General features: G+C 37.4%; 1 protein-coding gene across 6 annotated transcripts in view; it reads right to left on the bottom strand.

The window, feature by feature from the left end:
* Positions 1 to 13,917: 13,917 nt before the first annotated feature.
* NTNG1 (netrin G1) overlaps positions 13,918 to 16,513 on the bottom strand; it is a 149,886-nt gene continuing 147,290 nt past the window's right edge. For 3 of the 6 annotated variants that reach the window (XM_069789462.1, XM_069789461.1, XM_069789463.1), the window contains exon 7: positions 13,918 to 14,971. In XM_069789462.1, the coding sequence (XP_069645563.1) occupies positions 14,826 to 14,971 (146 nt within the window). In that variant the 3' untranslated portion in view covers positions 13,918 to 14,825. The remainder of the gene's footprint in view (positions 14,972 to 16,513) is intronic. The other 3 variants (XM_069789464.1, XM_069789465.1, XM_069789466.1) reach the window with 2 other exon arrangements.

Below are 16,513 nucleotides of genomic sequence, written 5' to 3' on the forward strand. Positions count from 1 at the left end.
ACAGATGAAGACTGCATACAGGCAACCTACATATTTTTCACAGTATTATTGTACAGGCTACTACTACTAAGTTACTGCAATAGTAACAGGATTGCACTAATCTCATTTTATCAACTCTACAGTTTTGCTAGAATGTAGAAAACATCTGAATAACAATAGACCTGGCTTAGACTTAGAAAGAGAGCACTCAACATGTGTTTGTTTGGGCTAATGTCTGAAAAGTTCTTTCTACGCGCATATGAGCTAAAGATAATGCCTCTAAACATGGATGTTGATATTGCTTACTATGACAAAATGTTAGGATAATTCAGGATATTAAAAAGTCCGGAGTAAAAGACTCTAATGAGTAAGAAATGTTCCCTTTGTGCTTTATATGGTTCTTGCATTACTTTTGACATGCTGATTAACATACTTATATTTGTTTACCAATCGTGACGCACAAATGTGTTAAAATTTAATTATTAGTGACAACTGAAATAATCTGAGATCCTCAAGGAATAGATAACTGCAAAATATGATTTCACTTCAAAGTACTTGCTTTATTTTATTTAAAATTATTTTCTCCAATTTTTAGATTGTCAAGTCATGCCAGAGTTGAAAAAACCAAAGATATCTTCATTAATCTAGACAAAATAAATTAGTCTATGACCAGTGTGTTATATATTAATGAAGATATATTGTATCAATACCCTTAAACTTCATGATGAAACAAAATAATTGTGTTACTCAAAAAGTCTTCCACTCACACTTAAGACTGAAAAGCCAAGACCTTGGTCATTTTCTCATGTTCCTGAGAAGCTGTGCATATAACAGAGTTACAAACTCATATACTTACCTTTTGGTTTAGAGAAGTAAGGGTCACACAAAAAATGCTCAATTTTTATGAAAATGTACTTCTAGAAAATGTATATCCTTTTAAAACATAATGCCTGAGTACATTTCTTTGTAGAACTCTCAGAGAAACTGGAAACAGATTTCTGCTAACTAGAATTTGGATGATGAAGCCGTATTTCCTGACAAGTTTATCTCTTTGGGTCCAGTCCTGTTCTCTGCCCCCAGCCATCCCCCTTGCATACCGCTACCTGACATAACCTGAACCCCCACAACTCCTGTCACATGCTTGTCCTTCTCTTTCAGCAGCCCTGACAGCAATTACAATGGAAATTTGGCTTCTTCAACCACAACTCCTCCAGAACTGTGTGTATTCCTTCACATTGCCTCCTATGGTGGGAGCTGGTGTTTGCTGTACGCCAGTGTAGAGTGCCGACTGATGGGTGCACATGATATTGGAGGATGAGAAAAGGCTGTAATTCCAGGTAGGATGACTTTTTGTAGAACAGCCCTATGCCTGGACCCTTGTGAGGGGTCAAACACTGAGGCTAAACACAAAGCCTCCTCCTGCTCCATGAAGCCACATGGCCAGCACGGCTAGCCAGCACAGCTAGCCAGCACGCAAGGCCAACCTCTGCAGAGACATGTCACCTTGGGCAGCAGACTCCGGTGTGGTTCCTGCTCAGGTTTGAAACACAGGCCCAGCGAAGTGAGAGCATGAGAGGAGTGTGAAATGCAAAGATTTTATGCTGCCTGTATGAGACAGCATTTCTTAAGTGGTAACATGGCAGATCTGAGTGGGATGATGGTTTTTTGAAGACTGCAAGAAAGCTACAGAATGAGTAGCTGCTAAGCTAAAAGAGAAAAATCAGTGCTAAAGGGAAGTGGTTGGAACTGGAACAGTGGGGTTTGAGCCAAAGCCAGGATGGGTGGGAGGAGGTGAGGGAGGTGCTCAACACATCTTAGCTGGCTCGGTGTTTTGTATTTGCAAACCAGTCAAGGTCTTCTAATGGTGCAGAGCAGCGTGGGCTGCAGCATCGTTGCTAAGTTCTCATGTTGCCACTGAATAAAAGAGAAGATAAAACTGGAGTACACTTCTCTAGGCATCTTCTCAGCTGTGTTTTAAATCAGTAATGGTTTTGCATGAACTAGCAAAGCTCTCAGGCTGTTGCAGAAAAATTATAGCAGTATATGGCTTTATTTTGATAGGTGGTGTAAATCTTGACCCAAATTTTCAAACCTTTGCAGAAGTTATGCTGTGTGCGTGCAGCCTTTCACGTTTCTCCCCAGTTGTGTACCAAATGGCATGTGTGCATATGTAATTTGAGGCATTCCAAAACATCTGGCTCAATTTTTAAGACATTTGTGCTGTAATACACTGTTGTAATCTGTCTGTAAAGATATGTGGAATAGGATGCTTTTTCTGAGAACTGAAGCCTCCTTGCAGAGCGCTGCACTTTGCTGCATAATGTCAACATAATGGGGCTGATTTAAGGATGCTATGTTTGCGCTTAAGATGAATTTCCTTGCACTAATGGCCCCAGTTTAAATCTCATTGTGAGATTCTCCTGTTCTTGAAATCAGTAGCAAGTAAGCCAAGTTTTTGAACCTTGTGAGAGTAACTTGTTCTCCTTGGACACTAGTCAGTGCTTATTGCTTCGCTACCAAAACGCAGCTTCAGCTCTTTAAAGAAAGAGCTACATGTGGTGAAACTCTTTACTCTCCTTGGAGATTAAATTCTAAACTCTTCAAAGTAGGAGTCCTATTTCAAGGATCTTCTGGCTTAAAATCGAAGTTCATTTCTGATTTAAAGTATGTGTTACATTCAGAGCTCAGGGATGCAGCATCTCATTAACAGAACACCCTGCTGAATTGTCTCCTATGGACAGCTATTTCTACACTGAGGATACTGGAGGCATTTGTTCCTCCCACACCTGTCAGCGGAAATGGGGACTGGTTAGCGTGTGTGGGTAACAAAGCTGGTAGCTCTTTTGATTGTAGCCCTTGTGTATCCCTGACCTATGGCTGCTTGGTGCTATTTCTTAAGGCTAACCTAAATAACTATTGAAGGGAGAATTCCTCCTCCAAAGAGATTATGGATGAGCTCCTTATAACCTAGCAGTTATGAAGTGCAAGAATAGATTCTTGGGTCCATTGGAAAAGCCTTCAAATTTAAGCAGGAAATAGAGTAAGAACAGGGGCTAGCACATAGGTGTCATAGAAAGATAAAGGTGTCTTTGTCTGGCTGTTCAGAGATGCTCAATATACAGCTCGACCACTGGCTCTGTAAGCTGGAGTAATATTTTGATTTATGCATAGACAGATTTTGTTATGCTTTATTCTTTGTACATCTGGAAAATACACACGGTTTCATAAATGTCTGAAAAGTGTGAAAGATTTGGAAAGTTACTCCACTCAGTCTCTACAAAGGGAATCAAGTGGGTAAATTGATCTGCAAACGGAAGTACAAATCAAAATATTGTCTTTAGATTCAGCCAGTGGCATCGGTGCAATTGTTATTACATGGTTTTCCACTTCCATCTGAACAAAAAGACAGATTGTCATTGGAAAGAAAAAAATAACATATGAAGAAGTACTTGTCCAAGCTGTAGTTATAAAAATACAAAATGGTTTTGGGCATAAGGCTTTAATCATTGTGGACCCCAGCTGTATATTGAAATCAGTGATGTTAATGAACACAGTCTCTTTAATATAATTATTTCAAGTTGATTTCAGTTATAAGTAATCTTCTGTAGACATTAATTACCAACAACTGAATTATGATCAGACTCTCCTTCCCCTTCTTTGCAGAAATCTTTAAATTTCCAGCACTGTCACATCCTCCTCTTCTCACCTGATGATTATAGGTAAAAGTTTTATTAACAATTTAATTATTCTCTTTAGAAGCCAAGATAATTATAACGGGCTTGACTTGGCTTCCATTAAAAGTCTCTTTTAATGATTTTACCATTGACTGCAGTCCAATGTGACAGAAGAACAGTTAGTAATCAACAAAATCATATCTCAAAATTGTGCAGGGATGAAAGAAATGGAAAGAACAATGCCGTTAATATTTTACAGAACATCATGGTACTTTTGTACAGGTTATCAGTCCCCTCGAAATATATATTGGCTGAATCCTGTAAAGCTGTATTCACTTTCAAGGTTGTTATTCATGTGAATAGCTTGACTAGAATTTGTACCGTAAAGGGTAATAGTCAAAGATCTGACAAAAAGCTGGACTGACATTTATAAGATCAAGCTTTTGTTCCTGATTTTATCATACCCATGTTCCTTGTCAAAATATTAACTTGCATGCTTAACTTTAAGATGACTTTGAAGTTACTAGAAGGGTTAGTACATGTCTTGGGGGTATGGATCTAGGGGAAGAGGAGATGATCATGTAGGCACTTATTAGAAAGATGGAGAAGCTTCTCACTGCAAGGAGAAGCTAAAGGGACAGAATGTTTGCAGATGATTTGGTGAGCTCGTCATATTAGAGATGCAGAGTAAAGTGAGTACCAAAAAAAAGACCACTATTTAAAAGGATTTTTATAAAACTTGCATTGTTAGCAGAAGAGTAAAAGAAAACTTCATAAAGAAATACATTTACAAACAGTAAAGAAAAATGTTGAAGTGATGACAAAATGAAGGAAAAAAGAGAAGAGTATAGACTCTCAGAATTTAGCTGTAAGAACATGTTAAAGTACCAAGGAAGGCCAGAAATGATTGAGCTATGTACTCAAGTCATAAAAATTAGTAATTAATTTTTTTTCTAAACACATCATAAGCAGAAACTTTCTAGGAAGTGTCTAGGGCAAACAAATGGTGTGTAAGGTAGGGAAGGGAAAAATCTACGAAGTATTAACTATGGAAGAGCGTTAGAAGGTTACCAGGCTACTGCCTATGTTGATGGGGCCATGCTCTGGAGGTGTGTCTCAAAGTTTATACAAACCATTCTTTAATGGTTTCCATCTTAAAATGGAAGACAGTCTATTGCAGCAGATCACTGGAAGCAAATAATATTGATCCAAGAGTTCTGAAAAAATGCAGAAACAAATTTCTGACTGTTACCTGTGATTTTACTAATTTGATCGCCAAGACAGGCTTGATTAACTATAAGAAGGGACTATGGCAGATGTGTTTTATAAAGAGCTCCAAGGAGATTGAGAGGAACTAAAGACTAGCAAGTAAAACTTCTGCAGCAAGCAAGTTGATGGAAATTGTAATGAAGAATAGAATTAGCAGATAGATTGATGAGCACAATGAGCATGGAAGAGTGAACATTTATTGAGGGAAATAATTGTGTACAAACCTAGTAGATGATTTTTTTTTAAGGAATCAGTAAGCATAGGGACACAAATGATCAAGTCGATTATGTATCTGAATATCCAAAAAGTATTTCATAAGATCCCTCAGCAGTTCCCTCCCGCCCCACCCCAAGAAACCAATAAGAGAGTTTTTTGGTGTGTGTTTTTTTTGTTTTGTTTTGGTTTTTTTTGTTTGTTTTGTTTTTTTTTTCATGGAATAATCATGGATTGAATCATAGGAAACGGGGTAAGAATAAATGTCAGAGACTACTACTCAGTCCTGTAAGAACTGTGTCAAGATTTACACAGGCAGAGTTGTGCTAGAAAAGTGAGTGAAGAGTAATGTAATAAAGTTTGCTCGTATTGCAAAAGTATTGTGGCTGTGAAGATCTTCAGAAGAATTTCTAAGGTGCTGGGTGACAGCACAATAAAATGGTAGATGAAATTCAGTGTTCAAGAGGAATGCACCCCTATAGATACTTGGCTTTTACCACTTAGAAAAGGGACCTTAAGAGTAGTTCAGAGTATTTTACTGAAAATGTTGACTTAATGCTCTTTATCAGTCAAAAAGGCAAATAGATTCTTGAATTTTTTTAGGACAGGAGAAGAAGAATGAAATGGAAAGCACCACAATGCCACCATATAACTTCATGATGCGCCCATCTCTTGAACGCTGCATGAAGTCCTGCATATTAAAAAGGTATACAGTAGTATCAAGAAAGGTAGAATGAAGAGCTATCATAGATATAAGCAGTTCCTGTAAAAGGAGAGATTAAATAGATTAGGTTTCTTCAGCATAAGAGAGGGAAGGTAGATTGAAGGAAAATGAAATAGACATCTATAAAATCACAAATGTTATGGAAAACGAATTGGAAATGATTATTCATTTATTCTTAGTAACTCTTCCTCCCAAGAACTAGGAAGTACCAAATGAAATTGTCAGCCAGCCATTTAAAACACAGAAATTATTATTATTATTGTTACACTTTGCATAATTGTGAACTCGTGCCCAGAACGTTTGGATACCAGAAGTATGAATGTCTCAAGAAGTGGTTAGGCAAATTAGTGGATGAAAGGCTCATTAAGACCAACTAAATATGAAGATACTGATGAACTCTTTGGCTAAGAAAATCCGTAAACTGTAGCTTCCCAGAGTTTGGACGCCTATGCTGAATGAAGTACCACTCAAGCCCACCACTGTCAACTAGAGGACACTGGGGTAAATGGATCTCTGGTCTAACTCGGTACAGGCTTTCTCATTTTCTGCTGTAAGATGTTCTACTGTCTATAAGCATGCAAGCATGAAGATAGACACATGACTCACAGGAGTTAAAGGTTTTGAAGACCAGTTCTAAAACAGGCTAGGTAAGATGGTCAGAAAACAAAAGGGTGAAGTGGGAATTGGGAAATGTAAAAAGGCACTTGTGTTAAGTGTTTTAGTTAAGAGCTCAGATCTTGAAAGGTCTTAATTATTTTCAGAAATTCATTGCTGAAGTACTCAAGCTATTGATACTAAATAATAACTCCTTTAGTTCAACTAAATTTCTTTAAAACCTTCAGTCTTGAGATTTTTTTTTTCACCTTTATAGATTACTCGTAATAAATACTGTCAATGAGTAAAGATATCTAAAATCTTTTGGAAAGTACCTCAAATAGTAGTAGTATGTAATTAAAAAGCCTTGAGTTCATTAGTTGTTAGATACTACAATACTCAGCTCTGTAGAAATACATACCTGAAGTTAGAAATGCTGATTACTTTAGGATTACATCCTTTCAGCATGTTCAAATTCAAGGCAGAAACACACCTTAACATCAGGTGTACCCCTGTACCTAGAATAACTCTGAAATCCATTAAAGGTGGAAGCTAGTCTTTTAAATTTACAGGTAGATGGCATCCATTTATTAACACATAATATTAAAAGGCATTTTTTTACTTTTTATAACACTGGGGGAGCTTAGCTTCTGTTAAGGGAGGCAGTCAGCACCTTGCAAGTTAAAACCTATCAGCCCCTTCTAAACGAAAATTTGGTTTTCGTATTGCCATCATTGTGAACAGAAAGATCTCTTGGGAGAGTTGTATTTACACATGTGTAAAGGAAGTTAAAACAATAACTACTGAAGTCTTAATAATCAGCATGTGCTGGTGTCAGCAATGCCATCAGTTGCATCAATGTCAAGATAGGAAGTGTTGACTCTCTTTAATTGCCTCAGGTCAGTACTTTTTATCTGCAGTTAAGTATTGGATGGAGATTACTTTACTTACTCCTGAATGATACTTTTAAGGCCTCTTCATAAAAGTGTCCCATCTGGGCATGTCTGTGGTGCTATTGATCTCTTTATTTCTCTCCTCATAAAAAGGCAGGGAGCAGGCAAATTACATAGAAGTTATGGCCACTGAGCAGGCTTAAAAGGAAAGCGTGACAGATTTTTTGGAGGAAAAGCAGTCCTGCACATCACTGTTCAAATGAACATTTAATAATTCATAACAACTGAGTTATAAGTTTCCCCTTCAATACGTTTCCAAATGTGAATAGATTAAATGGTAATTGCTATCAAGCTTTATGTTCTATTTCATGTACCTAATAAAAGTTTATCTAGTGGAGCTTACTTTGTATCTTTTTGATCTATTCCTAACCGACTGCAATATACTATATTAAAATATTTATCATTGTGCTATCAAATATTAACCATTTTAAAATCATGTGACTAAAGAAAACAAATAATGTTACTTGTTTAACTTTTCATGAATTTCCTAATATTTAGTTGTTCAGAACTCTCCCATGATACAGCACCAAAAATACTGAAGACCCTAGAAATTGTATTCAGTCTTTTAAAATTGGTCTGTTTTGAAATGCACTCTGCTCATGTCTGTCACCACAGTTCATTTTGGCTCTGCATGCAGAATCCTACTTTTGTCACCTGTAAAAACTTATGATTCTGCTTCAGTACAAGAGAATCTTAAAAAGTTGTTTGCTTTTCTGTAGGTTAGTGGGTTTTTAAACTATTTTTGGGAGAGTATAGAACCTTTTTTTTTTTTTTAGGAAAATTATCTAATATGAAATTATGTGGCTTTGTCTGATAAAAATACCAGCAACTTGCTAGACTATAATGCGAATGGTCTAACAATGGACAGAGGAGAATACTGATCCCACAGATGTGCTACAGTTGCATGGCAGCCTAGTCCAGCTGAACTGCTGGCTGCCAGTGTTACGTCACTCCCCAGCTGAGTGGGTTATGCTCTCCCAGGGTGCTCCCAGTTGCCCATCCCATTGCTGATTCATATCACAGAACTAACACAGCAGAAAACTATTCTTTTTTGGTTGGTGTCCTGCTGAGTTAGATCTGAAATGGTTCAATGAAAGGTCAAACAAGTGCCTGAAAGATTGCTAGGCATGTGTGGGACTAAATAGTTAGGAATTGGGAGAAGAGGGATTGCAGCACTTGCAATTAGAGAGAGCAGTTTAGACAGCAATGGAATAGCAGCTTTGAAGCTGACACCTGGGCAAGATCAAGAGGAGAACAACCTCTTCACTCTAATCCAATCCTTCACCTTGCTGGGGAAAAATCATTCTATTAAAGGTCAGGTGTATAAATGTTGCTACCAAACCATTTCTTTGCACTTTGGAGAAAGCAAGTCTGATCACCAGGTTATCAGAGTAAATCTCCTGAAGTGAAGAGCTGCGGTCTGTTAAGAGCCTGGTGCCTCTTAATGAGATGTTAACTATGCTAACTAGCCCCCTTTTCTATACCTCATTCTCTGGTTGATTTATGACCTGTTATTTTCTTTGCGCCCCCCCCCCCCCCCCGGTGTTACCTAATTCACAATCCCCATACTGTTCATAGAACCCTTCCTTTCAGCACAGAGATGCTGAGATAATGTCCTTGAACTCTCACCAATGCCCCTCTAGTCTGTTCCTTCTGCAGGTTCTTCCATTTCCACAATATTTCACACACTTTGTAGGCAGCAGTACTAAAAGCAGCAGGAGACTTCATCCCCAACCTAGGCATGCTACAGTAACTGTGTAGATCTGTATAATAACTATATAGAGAAAGCATCCTATGTTTTTATCTTCTCCTCTGTGCTCTTCACGTCATCATTTTTGTTGAATAGGTTGTCTGTGTTCTGACATGTTTATTCTGACTAAGATATGCTCTCCCCAGAGAGATATCAACCTTCTTTTTCTCCTTCAAATCCAGTGTCTCATTAAAAAATAATACTATTCCATGATATTCATACTTTGGTGAACTATGTATCTGTATGGTTATTCTGTGGGTCATGTATTTTGGAATGAATGCGTTTATACACACATTCATGTTGTATTTTTGCAGGTTTAAAAGACCCGGGATACCAGTATGGAATTACATGTATAAGTCATCAGCATGCTTCCCCTGAGGTGAGTGGAATTAATGTTTTGCATCATCTGAGAATCAGGCCTGGTAACGCTGTAAATTTGTTTGCAATCTTGCCTTGCTGGTCTTACATCTGTAAGCCATACTTTCCCTTGAGTTGCAGCAGTGGGACTCTGGATTGATTTAAGGAGAATTAGTCTGGATTTAACTTTGGAGCCATTTGAAGCAGAGTCTGTTCCTCTTACATCCAAACTCCTATACACACACAATTTCTTCAGTCTGCATAACAATCATGTAAGACGGGTATTGCAAAATCAGTATTTCATGTATAAAGACCAGGGGCAGATTGTTCTTTGGGGACAGCGATGTTCAGCCCCATCAGAACTTTATCCCTTTCAATAAATTCCCTCCAGCTTTCCTCCAGCTCCAAGCGCGGCAGTGCACTTACTAGCACCAGTCCTGGCACCAAACCACACCAGAACTGAAAGTACATACAGCACCTGTGCAGAGGGGAAATCCCACCATATCCTGACCAGCTAAAAGCATTAAAACTGCTACTGGTAAAAAGATGTAAAAAGATACAGGTGGATTGTCTATGGCTCCCCACAGAGGCAGTTGCAAAGGTGAACTGGAAGGCAGGGCATCCCGGTTCTGAATTTCTATTTCATTTTACAGAGTATAGTTCCCCAAGTACAAGTTCAATGTGTAGGTATTGAAGGACTCACAGGATACATCTGTGTACAAACATGTATAAAAGATCACTGACCTTCAGCGGGGGAGACAATTTCTGTCTAGAAAGGAGTGCATGATGTACTTTTTTAAGAAAGGGTTTTGTTTGCCTTTTTTTCTTTCTTTTTTTTTTTTTTTTTTAAAGAAATGGGTGGTAACATATCTTTTCTTGCTGAATTGTAAACGCTAACTTCCAAAAGCAAATGTTGATATAAGTTCCAGGGTTACAATTTCAGGTTTGATTTTCTTTGGCAATTCAATCTGCATGATGATTTTGATCAAATGCCTTGGCTTCTAACATTTGTAACACATGATAAAATGCACACAAAAAAAGCATATATTTAAATAATCGTATAATAAGTTGAATGCACACTGTGACAGAATATGAATTATCAACAGGCTGCAGAGTAATACAAGTTCAGTCTGGAAGACAGATACAAGCACTGAGCACAGTTTGACCATTGAAGATAAGAGTGTAATCCTTTGCTGCTTTAATAAAAACTACTTAAAATGAAAGAAAAAGGGTGAAATAAACTAAACTATTCAGAGCTTGACATAAGGCATCTGGCTGAAAACTCATTCACTAATTGTTTAAGATTTACACCATTGAACCAAGATGATTTGAAACAGTGCTTCACAATAAATAACTCATGGAGTTTAACTTGGGTGCAAGCTACCATTGGTAATTCTTGTACTCAGTCTAGGCCTTTGTGGGGCTGTAAGTTCAAATGTCTTTATTTGCTCATATGAAGGGAGAGAGTGAATAATATTAATCATTGAACCTTCCCTCACCTTTTCCCCTGTGGGGTGATCACGCCTAATGCAAATTTGAGCTGTGCTGGTAAAGTGAGATTGGCAAAAGAGTCGCTTTTTCTTTGCCTGATTGGCTAAATGTGCAGCTGGTTCTGGAATCGATTCTTGTGTGCGGGAAATTAAAAGGTGTTAATTTGAAATGCTCCTGTATGTATGCAACAGAATTTAGTCACCTGAAATGTCATGGCCAAGAAATACAAAAGATGCAAGACTATGAGCAGTACACTTAGAAAATCAAATGAATGCTCCTGCTTAATGTTTTGCCTTCATCCATTTTTTAAAAACTCAGGCAGTTCTGTGTGCAAATGGTTCTACCTTTTGTTACAGGTCCCTCTTATCACAAAGCACTATGTTCAGTTTAACACTGGCCCAAAACAGCTGTAGTTGCTGGTTAAATTCCTTGCCAGGCTTGGAGCTTTTTCTTCTGTTTTTATGTTAATTTTTAAAGGAAACTGTTTAATTTCTATAAAATAGAAAAATGAAATATAGCTATGTATTTTCTCATGTTTCTGGAATTCTAAAAGGCTTTCAGGGCCAGACTGTGCTGTTTGTAATTAATTCCTTGCGCTTTGATCTATTTATGCATGCTGGTGAGAAAACCATTGTCAGTATCTGGGAGGGAGGCGGAGAGCTAAACCCCAGCAGCTTCCCTGCACGCATGGTGCCTGCGGCATGAATGGGTCTGGGGGAGGGCTTAGAAGTAGCGCAAGGCACAGTTGCATTTATTGTGCCTCTTTTTCTGAGGGCAGAAAACCTTCCTGTACCAACCAGACCCTGCTGACCGCTAAGTCTATGCAGTATAAACCCTGAATTCAATAAGATAACAGCTGTTATCACAGTGCTTTTTATCTGGGAGGCGAAGTCTAAAATTGCATCTGACCTCTGTATGCACAGAGATGCCAAGCAATGAGCGCTCTGCCTAGATCCTCAGAGGTTTTAGCTGAAATCAGTAAGAGTGAGGTACCTAAATGAATACTTCTGAGGATAATAGCTTCTGTGTCTTCTGCCCACATGTGGTACAAGGTAGACTCCTAACAGTAATTTATCGAATGATACATTGTGAGTCTTACAAAACACAACAGGACTTCAGCGTTGTTTTTTCCCAAATAGGATTACTAATATATAAAACTAAGCCACTCCATTTACTAATACAATCGTACAAGTACTTAAACTAGCTATGGTATAGATTTAACTTATTTCTTTATAGGTCAAACTTCTGGCTGCCCTAGGTCAATGATTTTTAGCAACAAAGGTCCATAAGAATAGATTTTCTTAATAATGACAATAGGCTATGTATAACAAAAAGTAAACACATATTGGTCTGTTGTGTGTGGGTGTGTATCCATCTTTGCATACATACATTTCTGCACAGCACAAACTCAGGGAGACAGATCAAAACCACATGCTACATGTCCAGACAAATAATCATTTTGAGCTTTGCTAAGGCAGCAGAATGAGTTCTTATTTTTCTTGTATATTGGAGTCTGCTTGCTTGCCCAGTCATTTGTTTAGATTTCAATGGGAAAATAACAAACAAAGCTAAAATTGCCACACTAGAAAATTAAATGAATTGAAATTCTGTTCCTCCACGAAAAGACTTGAAATGGGATTTAAATCAGTGTGTGCTTGGTAAAACATGGCAATTTGATGTCTGTTCCATAAAGCTGACAACCGCATCTAGTTGTTTTTCTTCTGAATTTGATCAGATAATTTGGTCAAACTTGGAGAATATCTAACAGTTACACAATCAGGCTGAGATTTGTTCAGAAAATTACAACACAGTGAGGGAAACTTAATTAGTTTTGTCAGCAAATATAAAGGCACTAGCTTGCATTTCCAGAAACTGTCTAAAGCTTTTACAAATACTCCGATTCAGCTAAAATCAGGCTAATTATATCTTGGGCTCAAAAAGTCCTCATTAAAAGAACATTATTGGGGTTATAATGTCCAAACCTGAAAAGATAGGAAATACTGCAATTAATAAGCAATTGGTTTGACAAGCTGGTATATATATTAATTATATGACTGTAAAATTTGCTCCACAGACCTCCAGACCTGTTCCAATATCTCAGCTACTTAATATCTTTTTTTAGACCCACTGTATGGACATGGTGTTTACTGTACTTTATTAAATTTTACTGCAGAGAATCATATTGATTTACTTTTTAATTTTTTTTTTTCCTGTGGTTCCTGTCACTACAGTATCTTGATGCTTCACAAATTCTAATGCTTATTTTGTCAGTACCTAGGTTAAGGTACAGGGGTGGTGACAACCTTCTTCTATATAAAGGGTGCAAGGCAGAGGGAGATCCTATGATTTCTGAGTGCTTTTTTTTTTCCTTAAATACCTAGGATCTGATTTTTCAAAATATTAATAATAGAAAACTCTGAGATTTGAAACACTACTCTGCCTGCTTTCTGCTGCAACTGTAAGTGCTCAATAATTTTGTGAATCAAAACTCAAGTGCAAGCATTCAGAAAATGAGCATACAGTTAACAACCACATGTGAAAAGTATGGTTCAAATAACCTGCCAAATCTAAACAGGAGCTTTCTGGCAGAAGCTGAGGAAGTACAGTTTTCTTGGGTAACATTTAACTGCGTTGCCCATGCAAAATTCGTTTCTTTTCACATACTCTCTTTGATGCTAATTGGTTCATTATCACAATCTTTCCTGAAATTCTTTATTTATTGTTTTTCTTTCCAGATATATTTGCTGAATTGTAACACACCCAGATTTTCTACTTCAGAGGTACTCATCGCTTGGAGAGGCAGCAGTAATCTCTAACTTTATTTTTTTTTTTAAATTTATGATATAAGATTTGCGTTTGTTTTACAGCATTTAGAGCATTGGCATGGCTATATAGCCAATTTTATAATATTTGGCTAATGGGTGTCAGTAATTACATTCTTTCTTGTGCTTCTTAGTCTTAAAAATCAAAAGCAAGCTCTTGTAGAAATCTTTCTTTAATGTGTGTGTGTAAGAATGCAGAGAGACAGGGAAACGGTGAAAGAAAAACATGAGAGAACTCTCCTGAGTTTCTGGAAGTAGATGATCAAAACAGTTATAAAGAATAAATCTTAAGAATTTACTACAAAAGAAATTTGCAGTAGAAGTCTAATCCTGTATATACCGATGTGGTATTTCCACTCACTTGTTTACAAGACCTGTTAACCAGAAGAGAAGCTAAATATACAGCTAAGCATTGAAACAACATCTGCTCTAGCAATATTTGCACAAAATTTCAGCTCTTATTTTTAAGGATAAGTATACCTCCATTTTTTTTTTTTTACCTTTTCCTTTTGTCTAGTTTTCCCTAATTATAACAGGTAATGAGCCAGTGTTCTGCAATTTTATTGTCCAGGGACATAGTTTTAAGGTATGAAAGCACAGTTAAGTTACTTAAGAAGTTTAGTACAGAAAAAAGTGAACATGCAGAGAAATCACCTTGTCTTTAAGTAAGAATTTTAAATTTGGAGTTAATATGGAGTTAACATTTTGGTACACAAAACTTATTTCACAGTTGGCAGGCCATGCATATTTACATATTTCCGGGGGAGCTCCTCCAGGCGTTAGCAAGAGAAAGCGAGAGGACACTGAAAGCATATTGAAATAAATGGATGACACAGTCAATTTACTGTCCTCATCTGGGAGTCTCCGAAACGGTTCAGGGAGTATGGCAGTCTTACAGCTCGCAGAGTGTTTTGCTCGTTTTCTGCTCTTAAGTAGCTGCACATGATAGCATACAGACGCAGAGGCAGCAAAGTTGCAGGAGAGGGGCGACTCTCAGAGTTACTTACGTTGACAGCCCAAGCTGTGCCAGATATATCCCGGCAGACATTTATCACATTTAGGCCCTGATGTTCCCTCCTTACACTCACAAAATCCTCTGTCATTACAGCGATCATGGACTGAACCAAAAGGGTTACAATAACAGTCTGCAGAAACAAGACAACACATACACACTGGATTCAGGTCTACATATGGTAATAATTCATTCAATACCAATAAAGGGTGCATTTCCAGTGCTAAAGGTAAAGGAAGACTGTCTGTTAAGGATATCTAGAGTAGTGAATATAACTACTAAAGGTCCATTTATTTGTTTGCATATGTCATTTCAGGAAGAGACATTTTATGATGTGAAGAGAAAAAGTAAACAGAAAAGGTATAAAGGCAGAAGATACCATGGTCTTTGAGGGTAAGTGATTGTAACAGATTCTCTTCTGGTAAGAATATTTTTGACAATTTAATGAACATTAGAAAAGCTTTGTATAGTATGGATATATCAATGTGCCATCAGGGTGAAATGTTTTGCATTATTAAAACAGGCTTATCTATATTATTCAATATTTTCAGAAATGCTGAATGTCTTTACAGGGCTATATAAATGCACTTTACTTATTTCCAAGATAGTCTTCCTTTATAGTTTTGCGCAGTATAATAATTTATATGGATATCTGCTATTAAATTGACGAGATTGTATTTATCAGTGACGTTAATAAACCTTTTACATATTCCACAATGAAAAGCTTGAGGTGAGCAGTAATGTAATGCAAAACTTATCAGAAGTGGCTTTACACTGCCATTTTCATTTCTCTCACCTCCCAGTGGGCAGATGGAAAATGCAGTGAGGCTCATTCCCCACTGTATATTTTCCATGTGTGTTCACCTAATTAAAGAATGACTAGGGTAACCCATTTCCTCCCACAACACTTACTGTGTTGTACATTCACAGCCCTTTTCTTTAATGTGATTACAACATCCATGTTCAGCTTTCAACTAGCTGAACAAAGAAGACAAGACAGTAGCTAGCAGAGCTCATTTTTGGCGCTCTTGTTCTTCAGTTGTTTTTTGTGTGGGTTTTTTTTTTTTTTTTTTTAATTTTTAATGAAGGGCTGTATCTTATTTGTATGTAGATCCATGTAGACCCAGAGTAACTCCACTGTCAACTGAGACCACAGACACATTTTGGCAGTGTCTGATCTCTGCTGCTATTGAAGGCAAAAGATACACAAATCGATTCCTGAATCTGGGCAACCTGCTGGGAGTCTGGCTTTATAAGTCTGTGAATCAGTGCTACTTTGATGACTACCTTTGGCAGTTGTTCCCTAGCATTAGGTTAAACCTCAGTGATATTGTAATTGACAAAATAGAGTTGAACTGGGAAGTAAAAACAAAAAAAAATCCAAGGAAAAACTGTAACAGGAAAAAAATTACCAGGAAGACATTTGTCATCTGTTGTCTCAGTGTTTATTAACTATAAATTACAGATGGCACTTTGAACATTTGGCATGCTGAAGAAGAATAGTTACCTTTGGCAAACAGAGTTCCACAATAATAATAGAGTCAATTAGCTAGCAACATTCATTAATGACATTGAAAAGTGAGACGCCAAAAATACTGTGCAAGGCTGAGCAGAATTATAGCACAGTGAGTGCCATTTGAAAAGCTGGCAATTCTGATGTTCATCAGATGTATGA

The sequence above is a fragment of the Haliaeetus albicilla genome, chromosome 8 (genome assembly GCF_947461875.1).
Source record: "Haliaeetus albicilla chromosome 8, bHalAlb1.1, whole genome shotgun sequence".
NCBI classification, from domain to species: Eukaryota; Metazoa; Chordata; class Aves; order Accipitriformes; family Accipitridae; genus Haliaeetus; species Haliaeetus albicilla.